Raw genomic sequence first — 22,396 nt, forward strand, 5'->3', positions numbered from 1 at the left:
ATGAAATTATGAAAATGAACAAGAAATGTATATTATGGTCTTGATAAGTCATGTGTGTGTACCTCCTGCTGGGAAGCCGTGGGGCTGAACACCCGGTCAAAGCTGAAGCTGTAGCTCTTCTGGGTGTCTCCTGTCCGGCCCACATGAGACTGAGGAGAAGACGGGAGGATGAGGCTTCAAATGGAAATCACCACATGCCAGATAATGCACACATGAACACCACCCTTTATTTATTATCTCCGATTAAACTACCCATATAACTCTGTATGATAGCATGTACAATAGTGCTGTATACACACTATATATATATATATACCTACCACCACATATCTGCCCTTTGTTAATTTGCTTAGATTTTTACTTCATCTCAAGAGGGCGCTGGACGAGCTCAGTGGCAATTTTTTTACTTTTAATGTTAGCATGGTGTTATTCACCGTCAAAGATGAAACAAATAAATGTATATTCTCCTTTGGTTCATTACAATTTACTGAAGCATAGTAACAGACTCAATATTTCTGACACTGGGAATACATTCCCCGAGGTCCATAGATACCAAAAACATGCAAATAGGGTGGAACAATCTTCAATTTACTTGGGTATGTACTTTTAGGCAATTCTTTTATTAAGAGGTTACTACAACTCTGTACATACATCCGATTAGCACTATTACTCTGTAGTACCAATGTATATATATTGTATAACCAGTTTGATCATCTGTACATTGTATATTACTATTGCACATTTGTACTCTGGTTGGATGCCAAACAACTTCTCTGCGTTGTACTGCATGACGACAATACATTTGAAGCGCTGGCCAGGGTAGAGACTCACCTCCTCAGTCTTGGCCAGTGTCAGGGCCTTGTTGTCATCGACAGGCAGCTGGATGTGGTCCATCTGACCCCCGGCCGTTGGGGGGCGCACTCTGCAAAAGACCCTGATGTTTCCCTGCAGGGGACAAGAGACCTGGTTAGTCAGGGGCCGGGCACCAGTTTGGTTGTTGAAAACATATGGGGAGGGGGAAACTGGACTACCGGGGGGGGGGGGGGGGGCAGAACTGGACTACCAGAGGAGGGGGGAAACAACTGGACTAACAACTGGACTACCAGAGGGGGGGGGAACAACTGGACTACCAGAGGGGCGGAAACTACCAGTTATTTTTTTAACGACACATCCGCGACCCACTCAAAATGGCCCTGCGACCCACCAGTTGAGAACCACTTTAACACCATATTTGATCAATTTATTACCAAAAGATTTGCACTACCCCGCTACCTCATTTTGTACAGTGTTAGTCTTGTGAACCTGCCTTGAGCTCCTGGACGGTGTTGTGGAGGAAGCGGCGTGCCATCTCACTGGTGATGATCTCATCGCTCAGCTGGGTGATCGTGTCCCTCTGGTGGGCCATCGTGTCCTCCATGGAACAGACCACCGCCTTCGTGTCGGCCAGAGTGGCCTGGCAGTCAGACAAGGTCGAGCTCTGAACAGACATCCGGGTCTGGAGGGAGAGATGGGGGTCCCTTAAGATTTTTTACAATTTCTTAAATGTATAAAATATTGTAATTGGATCATTTGCGTGACTCATGTTTTGGGAGATTTAAACAGCCGGTTAAAATACACGTTTCCGACGGAGTCTTCATGCTTTCGAAACCAATAAAATCACCATGTTTCCTAGGATGTTCGTAAACAATAAAGCCAGACTTGACTTTTTTATTACCATCATTACTATTAGTGATGGGTACAGCAGTCCAGACTGAAAAGGACAGAATAGAACAGGGTATTTGCAGATTTCAACAAGTTAAATGTAAGAATTGTAATACCACAGAGTTAAATGGAATACCAATTGCACAACCATACTAATACCTTTAAAGGCCTTAAATTGAGAATTATAAATGCAATACTTTAATACACCGCAGACAGCCAAACACCCTGCAACACAATGCATCCTATATGTTGTGCTGTAAGCAAGTCATCGGCTCAATTTGAATAGGAGCATTCGTTTATAAATAACACGTTTCAGCACAGAAATTCATGTGAACACAGGGAAAACATGAATAGCCACATGGAATAGGACAGATAAGGACAAGTATGTACCTTGACATGGTGGAGCTCTGTCTCCAGGCTGTCTATTAGGGTCTGAAGGACCCGGTGTTGCTCCGTCAGGCTGGCGTTGCCCCGCTGAAGCTCCTCCCTTTCCCCCGTCACCTGCTGCAGCTGCTCCCTCACCCCCAACAGAGACTGTAGCTCCTCCTCTTTGTGACTGAAAGAGGACAAGGACCACACCAGCTGCCGTTAACAGATTATCCCCATCTTCGCACAAACACCAACCGCTGTTATCGTTTGGATAATGCTAAGCTAGCAGACGTTTCACACCCAACAGGTATACTATCCATGCTCCATCGCTCCCTGCAACTATTCACACCTCGCAGGATTTCAGAGAGTTTTCCGTTTCACACAAACCGGTACTTGGTGGTAACTAAATCTAAAAAAATATATTTAAAGAATAGAGCACCCTCAAAAACCACTTAAGTTACGTTGAAACTGAGCCCCATTAAGTAATCGATTATTCACACCCATCCCTAATATATTTACTAGTTACGCTGCTGGTGAGTATGACTTACTACCATAGTGTCTTTATTTATACATATTAATACTACAACTCTGTAAATACATCAGATTAGCACCAATTTATATATTTTATACTCAGTTTAATCACCTGTACATTCTATATTACTATTGCACTTTACGGTTACATTTGCACTCGATCTGGTTGGATGCCAAACTTTGTTGTTGTACTGCTGTATAATGATAATACATGTGAATCTAATGTGAAAATAAACTACAAAATGCAGATGTTTACCCAAGTTGGGTCTGGAGTAGTTTAACCATCTGCAAGGTCTGGGCCGTAGAAGCCGTCAGCTTCTCGTTCGCCTCCGTGAGAGAGCCCATTTTCCCCCGGTAGGTCCGGATCTTCAGCTCCATGTCTGTGACCTTGCCCTTCAGGTCCCAGGATGGCCTGCGGGTGGCCCCCCCGGCCGCAACACCAACACCTGTGGCTGAAGATAAATTACACCATCCCATCAATTAATTAGGGTTGAACAATTAATCTGAATCTCATCTAAACCACAACATGGCCCTAGTGCAATCGCCAAATGGTACACGTGTAAATTCTGTGCTGTAGATGATCCAGCCTACAAATGTCTTCTACAGATTAACCTCTTAACATGCAACGGCCTGGCCCCTCTTGAGGACGATTTGCACACTGGCACGACGTGCCACTTTGCCGACCTCAAGCGTCTCGGGTGTGCATATTTTTAATACAATATATCGATCGAATTAAATCCCCATTTGTTGCCTGTCGATTGCCAAAATCCGTTAAGCGGTTCTCGAGTTACATGCCGATATGAGAGGTGTGCGCCGAAGTACACGGCAGACAATTTTTTCAAATACCACTCCGACTCCCGAGCCTCTGCCGATCATTTGGCGATCTTGAAAATTATTGGACAGGGTTGTAACTAGGGATGGGCGTGAGTAATCGATTGACAGATTACTCACGGCTATGAGAAAATGCAATCTTTCAGCCAACAACAGCCAGCTACTGCACTATGAACTGCCAGCCAGCTAGCTACCCGAATCCACAACAGCCAGCCGTACAAAATAGTCTCAGCCAACAATCACGATTTGTACAGTTAGTTAGCTCCACTCCATTCCGAATTAAGGTAGCCAGCCAGCATAGCCCGTATTAGTTAGCTACAGTTGCTAGGTAGCTAACGTTAGCCAACAGCTGCAAAAACCAAACGCCAATGATGTTATGATCAGTAGCTATAACCAGCTAGATAACATTAGACAATGCTGTGTATTAAACTAAAGTGAAAGTTTACTGGGCCATTTTGTTTAATGCTTCAGTGATTTTAAAAGGAGCTGCATGCTTGCTATTGTGGTACCATTGACGGCATTTCATAACCAATATGCCAGTCAAGGTACCACACCATCTTCAGAGCGAATGTTGACAGATGGGTCTGTGAGGGGGAGGGGCAATGAGGGCACTGCGAGCAGTGTGTGTGCGTCAACAACTTGCTGTAGGAGGAAAGACAAGGCTAATCTATCACTACTCGAGTACATCATGCGATCAACTGGATTTTTTTTTTAATAAAATGCCCATCCCTAGTTGTAATCAATGAGTCTGGAATCAGGGATCTAGGTGAAAAGTCATGAGCGCAAACGGGAAGAGAAATTGCCGCAGAATGCATTAGAGTCAATGAGGAAAATGTTTTCTGCAGCCTAGTTTTTTTATAACCAAAATCGCTCCCAATCACTCATTTCCGAACAGACTTATAAAATGTTGACATGTACTACACAAGACTTCGGGCTATGGACCCAGTGTGTTTTTTCAGAAAATACCACCAACTACTACAGAAAGACATGAGTAACAAGTTTTTCTACAACTCAAGTTCAGACCTATGTTACTCTAAAAGTGACAGACAGTCCTACAGAGTTACCATCAAGTCTGATGGAAAGAGCGTCCAGCTCACTTGTGTTATAAGTAGGGCTGCAACGATTAGTCTACATAATTGACGACGATCATACAAACTAGTCGACGCAGATTTTTTTTTTTGCAATACCTATCTTTGTGAAAGTAGCTTCTCAGCTCTGGTCCAGCTGAAGACAAAGCAGAGGAACAGATTGGACATTGAGCATGACCTCAGAGTTGCTTTGTCTACCATCACCCCAGACTTTGAGACTCTTGTCAGGAGCAAACAACTCCCCAGTTATCCCATTAGTTCCCTGGGATGTTAAGCTAAGAAGTCTGCTAAGAAGGATATTTTATTTATTATTATTTCATTGCGTTTTTAGCCCTAGTTGCACTTTTGTTGCAACCCCACCAGTTGTAATAATTGTGATTGGGCCCGCTCACTATAATCTACATGAACAAAACCAGGGACGGATGTGGAACCCGACCCGCCACACATTCAAAACATTACACAAGAGTCTGATGTCATCTCACCCCCGGAAGGACCGGCAACGACGGCAGCAGCGCGTGGAGGCCGGACCGGCTTGGCTACACGAGACAAGGAGAGGAGAGGAGTTCACATTTGTTCACAAGTTGTACTGCAAGACAGAGGAAATCAAGACACGCCGAGTGGTTCTTGGTGCACAACAACCTGGGTCTACGACTACGTCGACAAAGCACACAAGAGTGCTGGTCTTGGGTCAGTGCACAGGGGAAATTCGCGACATGACCGTAGTTAAGGTAACAAGGTTGGAACCAACTCTAGATCAGCACTCGCAGTAAGAATGTGATGTCCAAAATCTCAATTATCTGGCTTCACAGCATCAAAACAAGCAGAAGAGAACTAAGGGAAAGACGAAGGAACTCAAAATAGTTGAGAAAATCTTAGGTTGACTTACAAATACGCGGCTTGTTAGACGCCACAGGGGCGACACTGGCTGTAGGCTCCTTGCGCATCCTCTTCTGCAGAAACAAAATTAAAACAGTTTTGAACAATACAGCAGCAATAGATTTTATATGCCATGTGATTTGATGTGCTTATTTCTGTAGTACACTCTACTTGACCGTAGATGGAAACCCCAGTTCCCTTTATAGTTTAAATAAAGGTTTGATAAGATAAGATATAGTAATAACATAACTGGTACTAGATACATTATGGTGGAATCCATGTATGACGACTTTAACAGATATAAAAAGTCCCCACACAGGTGTTTGTATGTCTATATATTATAGTCTCACTCCCAACTAACATTAGCTGGTTGGGGGTCAGTGTTGGTGGCCACCAGGGTCCTTTTGGCAGACATGACAGGTAACCGGGACACGTTCTGGAAAGAGAAAAACAAACTCTTAGCCTTGACACGTACACGGCCATTTCATTTTTTACGTTCGCTTTTCTATAGCGCATATAAAAATGAGCTCACCTCCTTAACGTTGCTCATCTTGAAGAGTAGTCAATCGTCAAAAATAGAACAGGTATGGAGGTGATGTCTGCATGTACATACACAAAGAGACCAAATGCATTAACCGTACTGACCTGAATCAATTGAAACAGTATAGGTTGAAGTTTTGTTCGAAAGGGCTAAGACTGTACTAGTCAGCACAATCTACAGACCACCAGAACAGAGTGGCTTTTATGATACACTGGATGGGTGTTTAGCTGGGGTTGAAGATGTAGGAAAAATTCTGATGGGGACTGGAACACTGATATGCGCCGAAAAGAAGCACCCGTTTCCAAGTCCTTCAGCAGGTTGTGATCTGCACTGTTGTCAAGAGTGTGTGATTCAACACAAACCACCAGATCTCCTCTCTGGTAAGCAAGAATACCCTGAAGACTAACAGGAGCACTCATTCAAGGGTATGACTATGCTTGCACCTCAAAGGCACAAAACAAAGACTACAAACATCACAAAACAAACAGGTCAGACTACTGCTTGACCTTAATCCTAGAACCCACCTCACCCCTGCCCATTTCGACATCCTAGGATGGCTTAGAGTAGACGACAGAGTACAGCAGCTTGCAATGGGCCTCGTCTACAAGATACACTACCAAGATTACCCATGTCCCAAATGTCATTGAATACCACGACACCAGAGGGAGCTCCACAAATCATGTTCAACCCAGATTCTGCTCAAACAAGGGACTAAACACGTTTCGCAATTATGCCACATCAATGTGAAACGCCCTACCCACAGCTGTAAAGGAATGTGAATCACTACCCACTTTCAAAACCACTCTCAAGGAGCACTGCAATTCGGAGACCGCTATTCGAAACTGGCCCCCGTAAATGTCCAAACCCAGTTTCTGAAACAAGTGACAACGTGAGATATTAATCACTGGGCATTTAGTTTCATAACACAAGTGGCCAATAGTAACATACGGGTAAATAAGATTAGATTCAAATGTATTGTCATCACACAGCACAACGAAAACACGTTCAGCATCTTGGGACCAAGTAAGGTAATCCAATGTTACCCTCCACCGCCCACCCCCTACCAACCTCATCCAATGTACAGTTTCTTCGTCAAATGTATATACTCAAATGTGTAGATGTAGCAGTACTGTCTATCTGTATGTCATGCATGTCCTGATGAATTGAAAATGGGAGTCCCTGATTGTAAACAAGACGAAAGTCTTTCTCTGGTCTGCATCCCCTTAACAAGTGTGTATTGAGCTGTACTGTACCGGGGAAAGGTGCATGTATGGATGCAATACATCTTGATTATGCCAATAACAGTAACAACCTAATAAACCAAGGTCCTAAACATTATGCCAATAGCAGTAACCATACCACAAATTAAACAAGAGGGAAAAAAATTAATTTGGAAGAGGATAATTGTAAATGTTTAAGGACCTTCTTTTTTTTCATTACAGCCCTAACAAATATATGTATTAAAAATATCCCTCGTCTAATAGATATCCTGACCCATTTTAAGTGGAACATAAAAACATTTTCTAAGATGGCACTTGGTGAGGGGTTCAATAAGCCTCCTTGGGACTGTACACAGGAGCAGCCTTCACATGAGAGAAAGTGACATCGCACACATTAACATGAAGGCGCTGGGAGCGAGTTAGCAAGGCATTAAGGTGCTGTAAGTGGTATTTATTTTGTCATGTTAAAATAGCTCTACAATCCAACAGCCATCACTTACAGATGTTGGTAAGTAAGATGGCTCTCCCAGTCCCACCTGTTCTGCAGTAAGAATAAAATAAATGTTATGGTATGGTATCCCATCCCAACATCACCTATAGTCAGGATATAACTCTACACTGCAAAATGGTCCAATAATCTGTCAATGCAGTTAGCAAATTTGTCTTTGAAAGATTCTTATAAGTAAAAAAAAATATCTAGGATCCTCTTGATAGAATACAGGAAGGGATATTCCAAAAAAAAAGTCTGGTTACTGGAGGGAGGGACTGGGAGACCCATGCTACTGAACAAACAATCAGTGATGGCCATCAGAATGTAGAGCCATTTAACACATTTTAACTAAATAAATACCCTTTGATGATGGCTTTACTATTAATATTAGGTATTGGAATAGACTTATTAAATATAAACACATTTCAAACCTGTTCAGATAGTTGGCCCTCTTCAGTTGATGGGGAATTAAGTTGCCGCAAAACAACCTACTGCAAGAGTGGAACACAGACATGTTTGTATTCCTTACATAATATGGTAAGTTTATTCACTTTTAGACATTCCTTTTTAAGTATTTTTAATTACAATTAGCCTCCAAACAGATGCTAAAAATCAGGCTACAAACACTAGCATGTTACAGACACTAATTAACCAATTAACTAGGGATGCTCGATATTGGCTTTTTTACCGATAACGATATTGTCCAACTCTTAATTTTCCGATACAGATATATGCAGGGTTCCCCCCCCCTTACTTGCTTGCCTGGGTAAATAAAGGTTATAGAAATGTAAAAATAGATTTCCGATATCACATTTGAATGCCAATATCGGTAGGCCGATAATACCGGACATCCCTACAATTAACCCTTCCAATTAGCCCTTCCAGAACCAGAGCCAAGCAAACAGTCCCAACAGGAACTCCAACCAAATGCCAGCAAGAATCTAACAAATAGTTCAACAAAACAAGGCCAAATAACAAAAACCAACAAAGTAAATCTCAACGAACGGTCCACCAACTAAACAAGGCCCCAATTTGTCACAAACGGGTCAATTGTGACAAATAGGGAGTCGACACGTGAAAAAAAGCTATTTCACAATGTAATTTATTTAACAAACAATAATTTATATAAACAATGAATATGTATTAAGAATCAGTGATGAATGCAATGTGTGGATGAGTGAAAAAAAGTGTGGTGAGGTGCAAGTAGGAATAACCTGTTCATGGAGATGAAGAAGCAGAGAGAGAGAAGGTTAACGAGGGACATATACATATAGGCAGCTCTCACTGCCCAGGTGAGTCCAATTGGGCTGACGAGCCACTCACTACCTGCTCTGGAGAGGCAGTAGACTCACCAATCAGCATGCAGAGTGGGGGCAGTCACACTGACAACAGCTCTATCTCTCACTCACAGACAACACACCAACAGTTGGCTTTTTGAACACACAATCACAGAAACACCTGTCAGGTGTGACACCTGTGATGTCAGCGGTTACACCTCAGTGATTTATGTAGGGAATAAACAACTATTTTCATATCAGAGGGACACACAGACCAACAGGTAACACTTATAAAGTAAAAATGGTAAAATTGTTACATTAATGTATTTCCTGAATCAAGTGGAGGTCTCTCATAGGCCCGTTTAGGTCTCTTGCCTCTGCGTTGGAACCAATCTTTTATCATTTTTGCATTTGTTCTGACCATTTTGGTGCCCTAGGCCAGACACCCACTGGCGAAAGAGAAAGACTCGCTCGACATCTCCTGTGCATGCCAATGCTTTGGTACCAATGGTCATTTTGGTTTAACATACCTATACATACCATTAGAAAATACCTCTCAGCTGGAACCCCTTTGCAGGCATCTGTTTGCAAAACAATTCAGATGTAAGTAAAAACTACTTTTATTTCAGTGTGTTCAAACTCTATTACAGTAGCACTCAGAGTGATTGTTCCTGTTGTGGAAGATAATTCAGAATGTTTCCTTTCAAAAGCGGCCAGACTCATGTGCTATAAATGGTTCAAGAATATAGCTTTCAAATTACTTTGGGTGCAATCGACAGGCGTTTTATGCAAAATGGCAGGACTGTTAAGAGGTTAAATCCTCCCCTAACCACACCCCCACTGGATGAGCTGTCATCTGTCAGTAGCCCTTTTCACACAGAAATGACACCGCAATATGGATCCTCTTTGGGTTGTCCACACTGAACCTAGCAAGATGGTATAAGTGTGTGTAGTGATGCAGTGATGCCATGTTCCTGAGTCGGATAGATGGAGACGCAGAGTGGATAGAATAGATGCAGCATGGATAGAATAGATGCAGCACATTCTGAAATAGGTCTCCAAAGGCGCACGCACACAATGAAAAATACTATCAAATTGACATGCATAACTCGCGATGATTAGTTAAAAGAACACGCCAACATTTTGGGAAATTAGCTTATCGTCTTCTTCAGAGAGAGACAAGAAGCTAGATACCAGTTTCCTCTCTGTGCGTTCAGTAGAAAGCTATCTGGCTGCATGTTAGCCTAGCTTAGCACGGCCATGTCCGCTTCCATTCATTGTGCTAAGCTAGGCTAACATGCAGCCAGATAGCTTTCTACTGAACTCACAGAGAGGAAACTGGTATCTATCTTCTTGTTTCTCTCTGGAGAAGTCGGTAAGCTAATTTCCCAAAATGTTGGCGTGTTCCTTTAAGACAAGCTTTTTCTAGGCTTTTGAAAATGTAGGGTAACGGGGCAGTTACCAGCTAATTATTATTAGTACAGTTAGATGGTACGGTACTTACTGTATACAATACTTTAGACAAATGAGAAGAAGAACAACGCTGCATAATGCTGTGGGATTCAAAATGATCCTGTCACTCGCTATATGGCAAAGATTCAAGTGAAAGAAATAAGTGAGAGATTAACGGGGAGCAGTGTGATAGTACATTTTAATCGACTTGGATCCATTTTGAGACACTTTGTTAAGGGTTTATTGTAAACCTGATAAACATCTTGCTTCGTCCTATAGAGACTGTTGTTTTTTATATATTTCTTATTTTACTTATTAAACTTATTTTCTCTTTCACTGCAAATTATCTTTGTATTTTAATTGTATCTTCTCATTGTTATTTTTCATTTGTTCATTCTTTAATTCATTCATTCGTTAGTTCATTCATTCATTCAAACAGATTGACTGATGGAACATTAAGTTAAGGGGTGAATTAGATTGGAGGTGTCCATTAACATGTGAGCCAGAAGGCTTGTCTACATTCCTAGCATGATCTCACCCTATTATGGACTTGGTGAACCAGCATTAAAGGGGGTTGACAGGACTCTCACAGTGCAGCCTACTTTTTGTGAAGTCAAACAATGGAAATCATGCCTGTCTGTGAGTCTCCTTTTTTCATATATTTTCCAATGAGCCCTTGGGAAAAGAAAAAAGAAAGTATCATTGTAGTACAATGGTAATTTCAGTTTTACCACTGTACCAGCCATTGTATACTTTATACATTATATATTTTTTCAAGTCCACCCTTAACCCTTTCACTAACACACTACAAACGGTTAACCCTTTCACTAGGTCAAGGTCAAGGTCAACTTTATTTATGTAGCACATTTAAAACCAACCGAAGTTGCACCAAAGTGCTTTACAATATAAAAACAGAGAAATACTAAAAATACAACATAAAAACAGAGAAATACAAAAAGATACAAAATACAGTATACACTAAATCAAAAGCTGCAGTACATTAAAACAATCATGACACGACCGGGGCAAGCCTCAAAACGCCAAATAAAACAGGTGAGTCTTTAGCTGAGCCTTAAAATTCTCTAGGGTCTGAGCAGACCAAATTCTTTGTGGAAGACTGTTCCACAATTTATTGTTAATAAAAGATTGATTTTTGGCATCGAGGGGCCCTAAAACACCAGCAGAGTTTTTTAAACAGTCCAGATGCCCAAACACAATAACCTCTGTCTTACCGTCATTAAGATTGAGGACGTTTAGGTCCATCCAGGTCTTACTGTCGGTAAGAGCAGCTAGCAGAGGCTCAAGACAATCCTTGCACTTTACCTTTAAAAAACCACACTACAGACGGTTAATCTTTCACTACCACACTACAGACGGTTAAGCCTTTCACTACCACACTACAAAGGGTTAACGCTTATAGAAAATACACAAGATACAATGTGTAAAATAAGACAGTTTTGGAGTTGTTGGAGAGTGTATTTCTTCACTTTTGATGGAGCTAGACAAAGAGTTTCCCCCTGCTAGTTCACCTGTTAAGCTAGGCTATATCAATGGGTCTCATTCTCGAACGAAGTTACAACAAAATATTTTGTCTTAGCCAGATTTCGGCCTATTTAAGACATATTAGGGCTGGGAGTGGGAGTCTTCAAATTTTCCTGAGATCTTATTTGAGAGCAGAGAGTAAGAGTGCTGAGGAGCACACTTGCTCTCAGCCCACGATCAAATCTCATGATTGATTGACTAATTAAAAATGTTATTATAACTTGACAGACTGTGTTCTCATAGTGATTCCTTCACGTCAACGCTACAGGCCTCCTTGGAATTAATTACTTAATCATAATTAAAATAAATATGACAATATTTGTACGATAAGAAATTACGAATTTGATGTCGGAAAAATAAATAATATGGATTCGTCTGATCACAGGGCAGCTGGATTAACCATGCATATCTGAACCAGCTATTTTGGACAAATAATTACTCAGATATTCAAACACAATTATGCAATTATTGTGAAATGATTGAAAATAATATAATTTAATGCCTTCTGTGGAATTTGTATTTCTTATTTGTTTTAATGATTAATTATATACATTTGAAAGAATGCAGGTCAACATCTGCAATGTATCCCATTGATTGGTATACAATGGGACAGACCTTTGTTTGATTGATTGATTGAAAACTTTATTAACAGATTGCAGAATGGGTACAGTACAGTACAGCTCAATTACATAAGGGGATGCAGACCAGAGAAAGAATTTCGTCTTGTTTACATCAGGGTCCCCCATTTTCAATTCATCATAACATATATGACACACATGACACAGATAGACAGTACTGCTACATCTATACATTTATGACATACCAGATTTGCAAATACAGTACTGTTTGTGATACAAAAAGAGTCCAGAAAAGAGAGTACATTTGACGTACTGTTGGAGGAGGTTGGGTAGGGATGGGTGGGGGATAGACTTACACTGTACAAGCAAAACTGTACATTGGAATATTGACAACCATACTTGGTCATTTACTGTACAATGGAGGGGGTTGATATAGCTATATAAACCTGCATTCCTTCGAATATATCATTAATCAATTAAACGTATATTGAAATACACTATAGCCTATACACCAACACTGAAATGACAGTGGATAAATAAATAAGAACTAAAGCTAATCGGTGGAAATAGACTGCATTAATATTCCATAACAAGTCTTGTGTGCGCCTACGAATGAACAGTAGCCTATAGGCTTATGGAATAATAAGCCATACTGTGTTCATTCATTACGCCCGCCGTAGGCTATATATATTATATGCAGTGGTGCGTTATTGAAATCATCTGGGGTGACACGCACCACGTGCACGCGCGCTCCCTGCGCGTGCGCGCGCTCCCGCGAATGCGCATTTAATGTCCCCTCGCTTGGGCACAGACTAAAGACAGTGCCTAATTGCCTCTACGAATGGAATGTAACACGTCTTCACAACAAGGTTAGGTGTGAATGTGTCTAAGAACGTATTTAACACACCTGACGACCGGAGCTATGCAAATAGCGAGTGAGGTCCCACACCGTGGGACCCCGTCCCATGAACAACGCATGCCTGATTATATGTCATTCATTCATTCATATACAGTACTGCGCGCGCGTGCGCGTGTCTGTGTGTGCGCGCGCGCTGCGGCAGGTGTGTACCGCGAGCTGTATATGATGCCAATACATTAATCTAATCTAGTTTTGATGGGCGCAAGCATGATTACGAAACCTAGCCGCATTTCTCGGAGACGCTCTCTGATTGGCACTGACTGACGCTAGGTTTCGTAATCACGCGGCTCGCAAAGCACTTCCGCCATTCCATTTCACACAGCTGCGTCATCAGTTGCCTTATAAGGAACTATGGAGGCAGTGTTTTGCAGTGGTGCAGTGCTGGTATAACTCGGTATAACGGCGTTATACCTCGGTCACTGAGGCTGAAGTACGCGCAATCGCTTTTTACATGGCATTATCCAACCGGACTCCCGGAGAAGCATGCAGCTGCAGAGCCGCAGAGCCAGCGGCGCTCTCTGGGCCGCGCGCTGACGGCCGCGCTGTGAGGCAATAGTATCCAGCTGCAGGACGAGAGCAGCCAAAAAAAACTGTGCATGCGCGCGCACGCGCGCACGCGCACGCGCATGGAGCGTTTGACCTACTGTCAATTTGCCACTGCACCACTGGTGTTTTGTATGCAAATGAGCTGAACGGGAACGCGCTTTGGAGTTTACGACAGAATGCCATTCTCCAAGCAGATATCAGATCATATAATTTCTGCGACCGTTTCAGCCACTTAAGACATATCTCCAGCACGTTCAGGACTCAGAGTGTACTTGTCATAGATTATGTCTCAGTGGTTCCAAGATAAGTCTTCCAGAATATATCTTTGGAAAATTTTCAGGAATGAGACCCATTGGCTACAACCAGGGCTTGACATTAACACCCGCCACCCGCCAAATGCGGGTAGAATTCGGCTGTGGCGGATAACTCTGTCATTCTACCTGCCACAGTGGCCGGTGACTTTTTTTCGATGAAAAAAAAACATTGTAATCTACAAAAGGCATCAGCAATAATTAAGTCAATCCAAGTGATACTACATAATACTACAACTCCCACAACAATTCGGAAAAGTGCATTACCGGCCAGATCCTGGTAGTGGTGCTGTCTCGAGAATAGAGTACTCCTTGTTTTCAGACCGGATGTAAATCAAATTCATTCAGGCCTACTTTTTCTGTTAGCGTGAAGCTATGCCTTCATCAGATCGCATGGAATACCTTTTGCGACGCCAAATTCAGTATGCAGTAAAGGAATATAGCATCAGCCAATGGACATATCGATCTACCAGATGGCGATCAATAACTGGGAAATCCTTTTTGGGATCCAACCGGCCACAGGTAAGAACGATTTCACGTAGATTTCATGCTGATCAGGCCTTGAATGCCGTTATTGGTAATAAATAATCAGAAACAACGTCCCCCGCCCCCCCCTCCCCTTTCATGCATTCATGGTGGAACATGATACCTGTTGTGAAGGGCCAGATTAAACCGAATATATATATTTATTTATATATATATATTTAATTGTATTTGTATATTCTCTAATATTCCCTGATATCCCTTGTATATTCCTTGTACAATATGCATTGAATATCCATTCTAGCCTACTGAACATCCCATAATAGTCTCCATTCTACTATTGGTCGAGACCTTGGTGCCAGGCTGCCATACCCCCCAGACCCAGTTCAAACGTACCGCTCAACATGTACGAACAAGTCCTAGTTCCGCGTAGGAATCTGGCTACCGCACCACTAATGGGACTATTTGTTCATAGTGCGTATATATACTGCGCTACTAAAGTAGGACTTCCTTTTCAGTCCAGTTTCTTACCCTCCAATAGAGTCACAGACGTAAAGCCTCCCCGCGACGCCACGTGTGGGAGTAAGGCCAAGTTCGGCCTACCATCGGTATTGAGACATCGTGTATATTAATATTTGAATAGTCATATTTGGCACTATATCGTCGAGTTGGACGTAGTCTATTAAGCTAATAATAGTCTGTTAATATATAGTGCTTCGTGCGGTGAGAATACTACCGTAGTCAGCACCCCATCGTTTCGGGCAGAAAACTGGCTGCTTATCCAGGATGATCGACCCCATGTGAGATTGCACCCGAGGAGCCCCAGAGCCGACGAGCGAGTGGACCTGTATACCGGATTATTCTACCGACGACAGCCCGCCTTCCCAGGCACGGATTATGCTTTGTATACGTTGATTATTCCATGGATAAAGACCCCCGACACTGCCGTGTGTTGGAACCCCCCCCCCCTGGAGAGGACGCAAGGTGAGGAGACGCTCTGCAAGACGAGGTCGCTTCACGTCTCTCCTCCGTGGACCGGAGGACGCCGGCCCACAAAGAGTCCATCTGCTTTCATCTGTGGTCCAAGGATCGCCGGCGCATTGAACGGCACTACAGTGGGTTCACCTGGGATACCCTTGGCCGGATGAGGCAGCCGGACTCTACCCCCCCCCCCTTCCTACTCCTGTCGGCTTACAAGCGACCGGATTAACCCCCCCCTAGTGTATCCAGTCTATAATCATTAAAGTATCATTGCTGTTATTCCTTAACTATTCCAGGTCGTATATGTACCACCTGCGCCTTCAGAGATTGGACATTCTCTATTGATATACCGACGAATACTCTTGCCATAAAAGTGCATACTAATTCCCATTCATAAATGTGATTGATTTGATTAAGTGCTTGCTCTACACACCATCGCTGTGTAGAAATAAAGACCTATTTCTAATTCGTACATTTGTGTTGGATCCGTTTCATCTACGTGACAGTGTTCATCATAATATATTTATGCCGAGTACTGGGTGGCCGAATATTAAGTACAAAGGTAGTGGTAGTAAGTATCATATCTAGTAATACAGTCAGGGAATTGTACCCCTCAGTTACAATACCGATCATATGCATTTTGATTTTAAACATATTCATCACGCTATAAAATGGGAACGTATTGATGAAAAAAAAATTTAGTGTGGTGATTTTTGGCTGGTGAAAATGCTGAGTGGCTAGTGACTTTGGAAAACCACTAGCCACAGTGGCTAGTGAGCCAAAAAGTTAATGTCAAGCCCTGGCTACAACCCTATCTAATCATTCTCACAATCGGCGAATGATTGAAAGTTCCAGAGCCTCGGGAGTCAGGGGTGGTAATCTGAGGCTTGGGTGTACAAAGTCACACGCCTGACATATCGGCATGTAACTCGAGAACCGCTGAATTGGTCGGGTGAGGTGGCATTCGAACGGCAACAAATATGGCTTTAATTCTATATATTATATGTCTTATAAAAAATGCAGACCATCGCAAATTGCTGTGTCGCGCCGGTGGGCAAATCGTCCTAAAGAGGGCCCGGGCCGTTGCATGTTATGTGATAAACTTCTTTCATAATGTTTTTTCTTAAAATAACTTTTTCTTTATATACAGATGACTCAACCTGGGGGCTGGGACCTGTTTATTTATTTTTGGTATATATATTGGCCTTTTGGTGAGATAATATATATATATTTGAAGTTAAAACCCATCCTCCGTTCGCTCGTCCTGCTGTAGGGTGGCTGGACTGTCTGTAGTGGATGTTACAGATGGTGAACAATGTTGTAGATTGCAGGTGGAACGGTCTGCGTGTTGTCGTGAGACCTCCTTGTGGAACCAATCGGCTTTCTCATTATAAGTCCCAGCAGGTACTGACCCCTGACATCATCGCAATCCTATAGGAACGTTTTAAAGAACAGCAAGGGAGGGAAGAAAGGCAAAAATACTCCTAGCCAATAACAGGGGGAAAACCTAAATGGTTCAAAATGGCAATTCAACCAGATCCTATGATAGCTATTTTTGGTATAGTAGGAGAAAATAATATTAGTCTCTCGGAAACTAAACTCCAGATAACAAAATGTGTCATGTTGCTAGCATGGAGATGTATTATTCTTCAATGGAAGTCTGCTCACCCACCGAGCTGGACTCGTGGGTGAGAGACGTGATGCAGCATCTCAAACGTGAGAAACTCATGCGAGGCTCCTCAAATACAGTACGTCTCCATTTATGGATTACACTATTCCAAAGCCACTGAGGAGGTTTTGGCTGCTCCATGGTGCCTTGCTGGTAAATCTGTGTCTTGTTCAATTGCATGATTAATGGTCAAGTTTTTCCACAATATTAGCTTTTGCCACATATAGGTGCCACACACCATCCCAAAGCCAGTATCCCCAGATACACCTCTGGGATGCAACAAATGTGAGCCTCCCATTTGAGCCTCTTCAAATCCTGAAAGCCTAGTTGTTAAAGGGGAACTATCTTATAAATGGCCTTTTCAGTGTTTAGCATTGTTTCATAGCTATGTGGACTTATATTAATATGATCTATGTCTCTAATTCTCATATTGGCGCATTCTTCCAATTCTCCTCTCACAATATTCACCCTCACTGAACTGAGTCATCTGAAAATGTGCTGATCTGTGATGTCAGAGATGTCGCAGCTGCATAATAATGTGCACGGTTGCCGGTTGGCCCCTTGCAGCACCACCGTGGCCTCCCAGGCTCAAAACGGCTTAAGATCTTGAGGTAGAAAAATGCTGTTTTTGAGTAGTTGATTAGAAATACAAAACAATGAATAAAAAAAATAAAGAATTACAGAGGTGTTCCATAGACTCACAGGAATTGTGTAAAAGTGCCCAAATAGTGAAAGAAATAGTTAAATAGTTCCCCTTTAAGGAAACATATAATGGCCATTCCCAAGCTCACACATGTAATATTCCCTTTTACACGTTTGTAAACAACAATGGTGTTTTGGGATGCACGCACAATTTGAAAGCGTGTGACATCCAACAACCTGTCCGTACAAACACTTTCATCCAGGATGTCCCCGGAGTCTCGTGTGCACCAGTTTGATTTTATTTGATTTTATATATGGAAAATTGCAAGACAAAATAATCCAAAGTGTTACAAAGGGTCAGATTAAACCGAATATATATATTTATTGCTTGAGATCCCATGTATACTATTTGTATATCGTTTGATATCCCTTGTATATTCTTTGTACATATACACGGAATATCCCTTTACCTGGTACAGGACAGACCATAATATTCGTTCTCCTATTGGAAGCGATCCCCTAGGCGCCACGGCCATACCCCCCAATGCCGAGTTCAAAGCCACCGCCAAGGCTTGTCTCAACATGCCCAGTTTTGCGCAGGAATACGAGACAGAAATGAGGTTGGCACTAGATTATTCACCGTACGTATAAATACGTCGCAGGTGGATACAGCAGTAGTCTTGTCTTATCCTAAAACGTTCGTTCAACGTATCGTTCGTTCCTTACTAGTAAAGCCTTCATCACGAGTCAACGACCAAGTGAAGTGAGCAACCTTGCATCTAAATAGAGCACTTAGAACCGCGTGCGAATAGGATAGTAAAGTGTCAGAGCTTAGTGAAATAACGTCAAGTTCGACCTAGTTAAATGTGAAGTACCGTGCACCGGAGAATCTACACCGGTGAATGCAGAGCCTTTTCCGGCTGGATTATATTGATTTTGGTCCTGTGGCTGTTGGAGCGGATAATCGTCTACACCCACTACCGTGTGGGATTTACCCGTGAGGAGCATTACTCGAGCCCGTCTCTAGGAGAGGCTGGCTGGCTTTCACCTATGCTGTCGCGCATACTTGGATTATAGCTGCTGCTTTCGTCTGCCGATCAAGGGAGTAATGTATCGCCTCCCGTAGCTGGAGCTTATTGATTCCCCGTTGATCCAGACTTTTGCATTCGAACATTCCTCCCCCCTGCTGGCTTACAACCGGAGGGAACCCCCTTAGTATCTCCAGCTGACCTACTAGTGTACCATATATAATTCTTATGCTACAGGTGGTATTAATTATCTCCTGCGTAATATGCTCATGGACTTACGCTCTTGACCTATTCATGCACATTCTTCGCCTTACAAGCGCAACTCTCAATCTTGATAAGTAATGTAAGATAATCTTGGTGCTCTTCTAATAAATATTATTCTAAACAGTATTTCTTGTGAAGCCGTGTTATTGTGGGGGTGTTCATCACATATACCTGTGTACTGTATGGCCAGTAGTAATGTACATAACGCAGTAGTGGTTTAATGATACCATACTTATTCAATACAGTCAGGGAATTGTACCCCTCAGTTACACAAAGGATGACGTGAAACGTGCAAACACTTAATTCCATCATGGTCCCAAAGATGTTTAAAAAACAAACAGACAAACATATGACATGTAATGACTAAATAACCACTTACATTCGCTATGTGCCAATGACCTACACCTGGGTACCACCATTGGTCACCTATCTCCCATGGCTAAGCACTAATATAGTCTGTGAGCCACGTTTTGACCCTCCTTTTAAAAAGAGGTTGGCTAGCTATGCTCTTTATATGTGGCGGCAGCCTATTCCAATTTGCCGCTCCGCTGAAGTTATTGGCTCACTTGCCCAGGTCTGTTTTATATCTGGGCAGGCACAGGTCTGTTAGACTGGCCCTGGTGTGGTGACTGTGACCTTCTCCACTCCTCTTAAAGTGGTCTGCCAAGTACCCTGGAGCCCTACCATGGTACACATTATGGACCACCCTGAGCTGGAACTGAATCGACCTGGCCTCTAGGGGCCGGAACTGTTGCCTTCCTACATGGTCCCTGGGGCCCAAACCTAGTACTACCTTGACCAGTTTGTTCTGTGAGATCTGGGCCCTCATTCATCAACGTGCCGTAGAAAATGTTCTATTTCCACACGTAAGCACAGAATTTAGAATGAGTGCACGCAGGGCGGTTAGGTGGTCGAGCGGAGATTGCGTTCGTCACCAGCCCCGGAGCTGTGAGCTTGGTTCGCCTGTTCGAATCCAGCTCACAGCTCCGGGGTTGTCACCAGCTTGGCTGGCCGTCTGCACTGATACAATTGGCTGTATCAGAGGGTGGGAGAAGCTGGCGGGGTGGGTCCGGGTCGTTGTAAACAGCGACTCCTACAGTTCGGTCGGGGCGCCTGCTAAGCGCGGATTGGACGTGAGGGGGATAGTGTGGTCCTCCCACACGCTACGCCCTCTCAATGAGAATCCGCGCTGCCAGGTGAAAAGAAGCGGTGATTGGCTGGACGTGTGTCGGAGGAAGCACGTGGTAGCCTCCACTCTCCCAAATGATCTGACTGTGGGGGGTAAAGCGCAGCGACCAGGAAGGGACTGGGAATTGGCATACGACTAACATTGGGATGGGAGAAAATCGGAGGAAAATGGAGGGGGAAAAAGACAAAAAAAAAAAAAAAAAAAAAAAAAATGAGTGCACGCACAAAATAAACGGGATTTACCACACGTGCGTACGCAGGTTCTACGCACACCTGTCATGATAAATATCACCTTGGCCCTGCGCCGAGGCTCGTGCACACTTTCACGTATTTGCATACCAAAACCGCCCCGATTAACCATATACGGTAATGGACACCCCCATGAAATGTGGAAGAATGGACTAAACCGAGGGAAGCGTGTTATGAGACAGGCTGGCAGACGTGTACACGTACGGTGATGTCGGATATGATATCTATTAACTATTGCTGCCTGGGCAGCGCAAACACTAATAAAGACCGTGCTGGAATATGACTGCCTTTTTCCGTTTTGTTTGATTAATACCCAGGGATTAAAGTTCTCCTCAATTTTATTCCAAATCGCGACGGATTTTCCGTAAATTTTCTACCTGCTGCATATGATTTCTAGAGTCATACAATCTATTTTGATGTCAGTATTGGGTAGCCTATATAAACAATAATACGAGAGCATATACAAGAACAATGAATCTCACTGCCAATGATGTAGCCTATACGCCATGTGTAGCCTGCCTATATGTGATCAATACAAACTTGAACTTGAATTCCATCATGTCTGTGTGCGGGTCACTGCGGGAACTCACAAGGCTGTTGTCACAATGTAAATAAGAACGTGCACTGAAAAGTTACAGTATGTAGTTGGTTGATTATTTGTATGACAGTCAGTAAACCCTTGCAAAAAGTATCCGTTTTATTTAATGAATTGAAAACATTCAGCATCGCCTTCCTCCCGGCATGCAGCAACAACATGTATCAGGCAAATGCGCATCGCAACATTGACTTAGTGGAATCCCTTTCTATTCACATAACTGCATTTTGTGATGGAGCTTTGACAGCTACAGTAACAGTCTATTGCTCGATCCATCTCCAATATCACGATGGACCGTGCCGGTGGCAAAGACCCGAGGGTGGAGAGGATCTTGAATGAATTCCATCATCATATTTATATGTTGTGTGTCTGTCCACTATGTCTGTTACTTTGTCATTCCCCCCCCCCCCCCCTATCTATGTAAAGCGACCTTGGGTCTCTTGAAAGGCGCTATATAAAATGAAGCTATTATTATTATTGTTATTATTATTATTATTATCACATCTGAGCGGGAGCTCACAAATAGACTGTTAGTCTCAGTGAAGTTTCAACGGAGGTCATCTATTCTAACCAACAAATTGAAGTAGAAAGCATTTCGTGACCAATCTTATTTGGAAACATGACACAAAATAATTCGCTTTTTATTTGAAACAATATTTAATCGCGTTTGGAGGTTGGTGTTTTGCGTCTGCCCCCCCGTGCCAAACAAGCAGGCCAACCTCTTGTTCGCGTGTGAGCCCGTTATAATTACACTACTGTCGCTATTTTATAATGAACTATAATGAATTACGGGTCATACAGAAGTTGAACACTAATGCACGGAAGCTTATTTCCGCCTTGAAACTAATGCAGAACTGAGGAGCGCTTATGCCGTAGTAACGATATTCTACCACTGGGCGTCAGCTAAGTGTGCTCCGAGCTGTGCGTACACATAAGCACGAAGTCAAGTTCAAGTTGAAATTGATGAATCCCACTCTTTGCTTAGAAATGGTCGTACGCACAGGTTAAGCACATATCTGTGCGTA

General features: G+C 42.8%; 1 protein-coding gene across 1 annotated transcript in view; it reads right to left on the minus strand.

The window, feature by feature from the left end:
* LOC311225765 (carboxy-terminal kinesin 2-like) overlaps nt 1-22,396 on the minus strand; it is a gene marked incomplete at both ends in the record, with an annotated part of 42,203 nt that overhangs the window by 10,145 nt on the left and 9,662 nt on the right. The window contains 8 exons of the mRNA XM_084311159.1: nt 63-149; nt 832-945; nt 1,307-1,495; nt 2,092-2,257; nt 2,858-3,047; nt 5,003-5,056; nt 5,407-5,470; nt 5,758-5,832. Coding sequence (XP_084167285.1) covers nt 63-149; nt 832-945; nt 1,307-1,495; nt 2,092-2,257; nt 2,858-3,047; nt 5,003-5,056; nt 5,407-5,470; nt 5,758-5,832 — 939 coding nt within the window. The remainder of the gene's footprint in view (nt 1-62; nt 150-831; nt 946-1,306; nt 1,496-2,091; nt 2,258-2,857; nt 3,048-5,002; nt 5,057-5,406; nt 5,471-5,757; nt 5,833-22,396) is intronic.

Source organism: Notolepis coatsorum (assembly GCF_963971535.1).
Source record: "Notolepis coatsorum genome assembly, chromosome: 3".
Lineage (NCBI taxonomy): Eukaryota > Metazoa > Chordata > Actinopteri > Aulopiformes > Paralepididae > Notolepis > Notolepis coatsorum.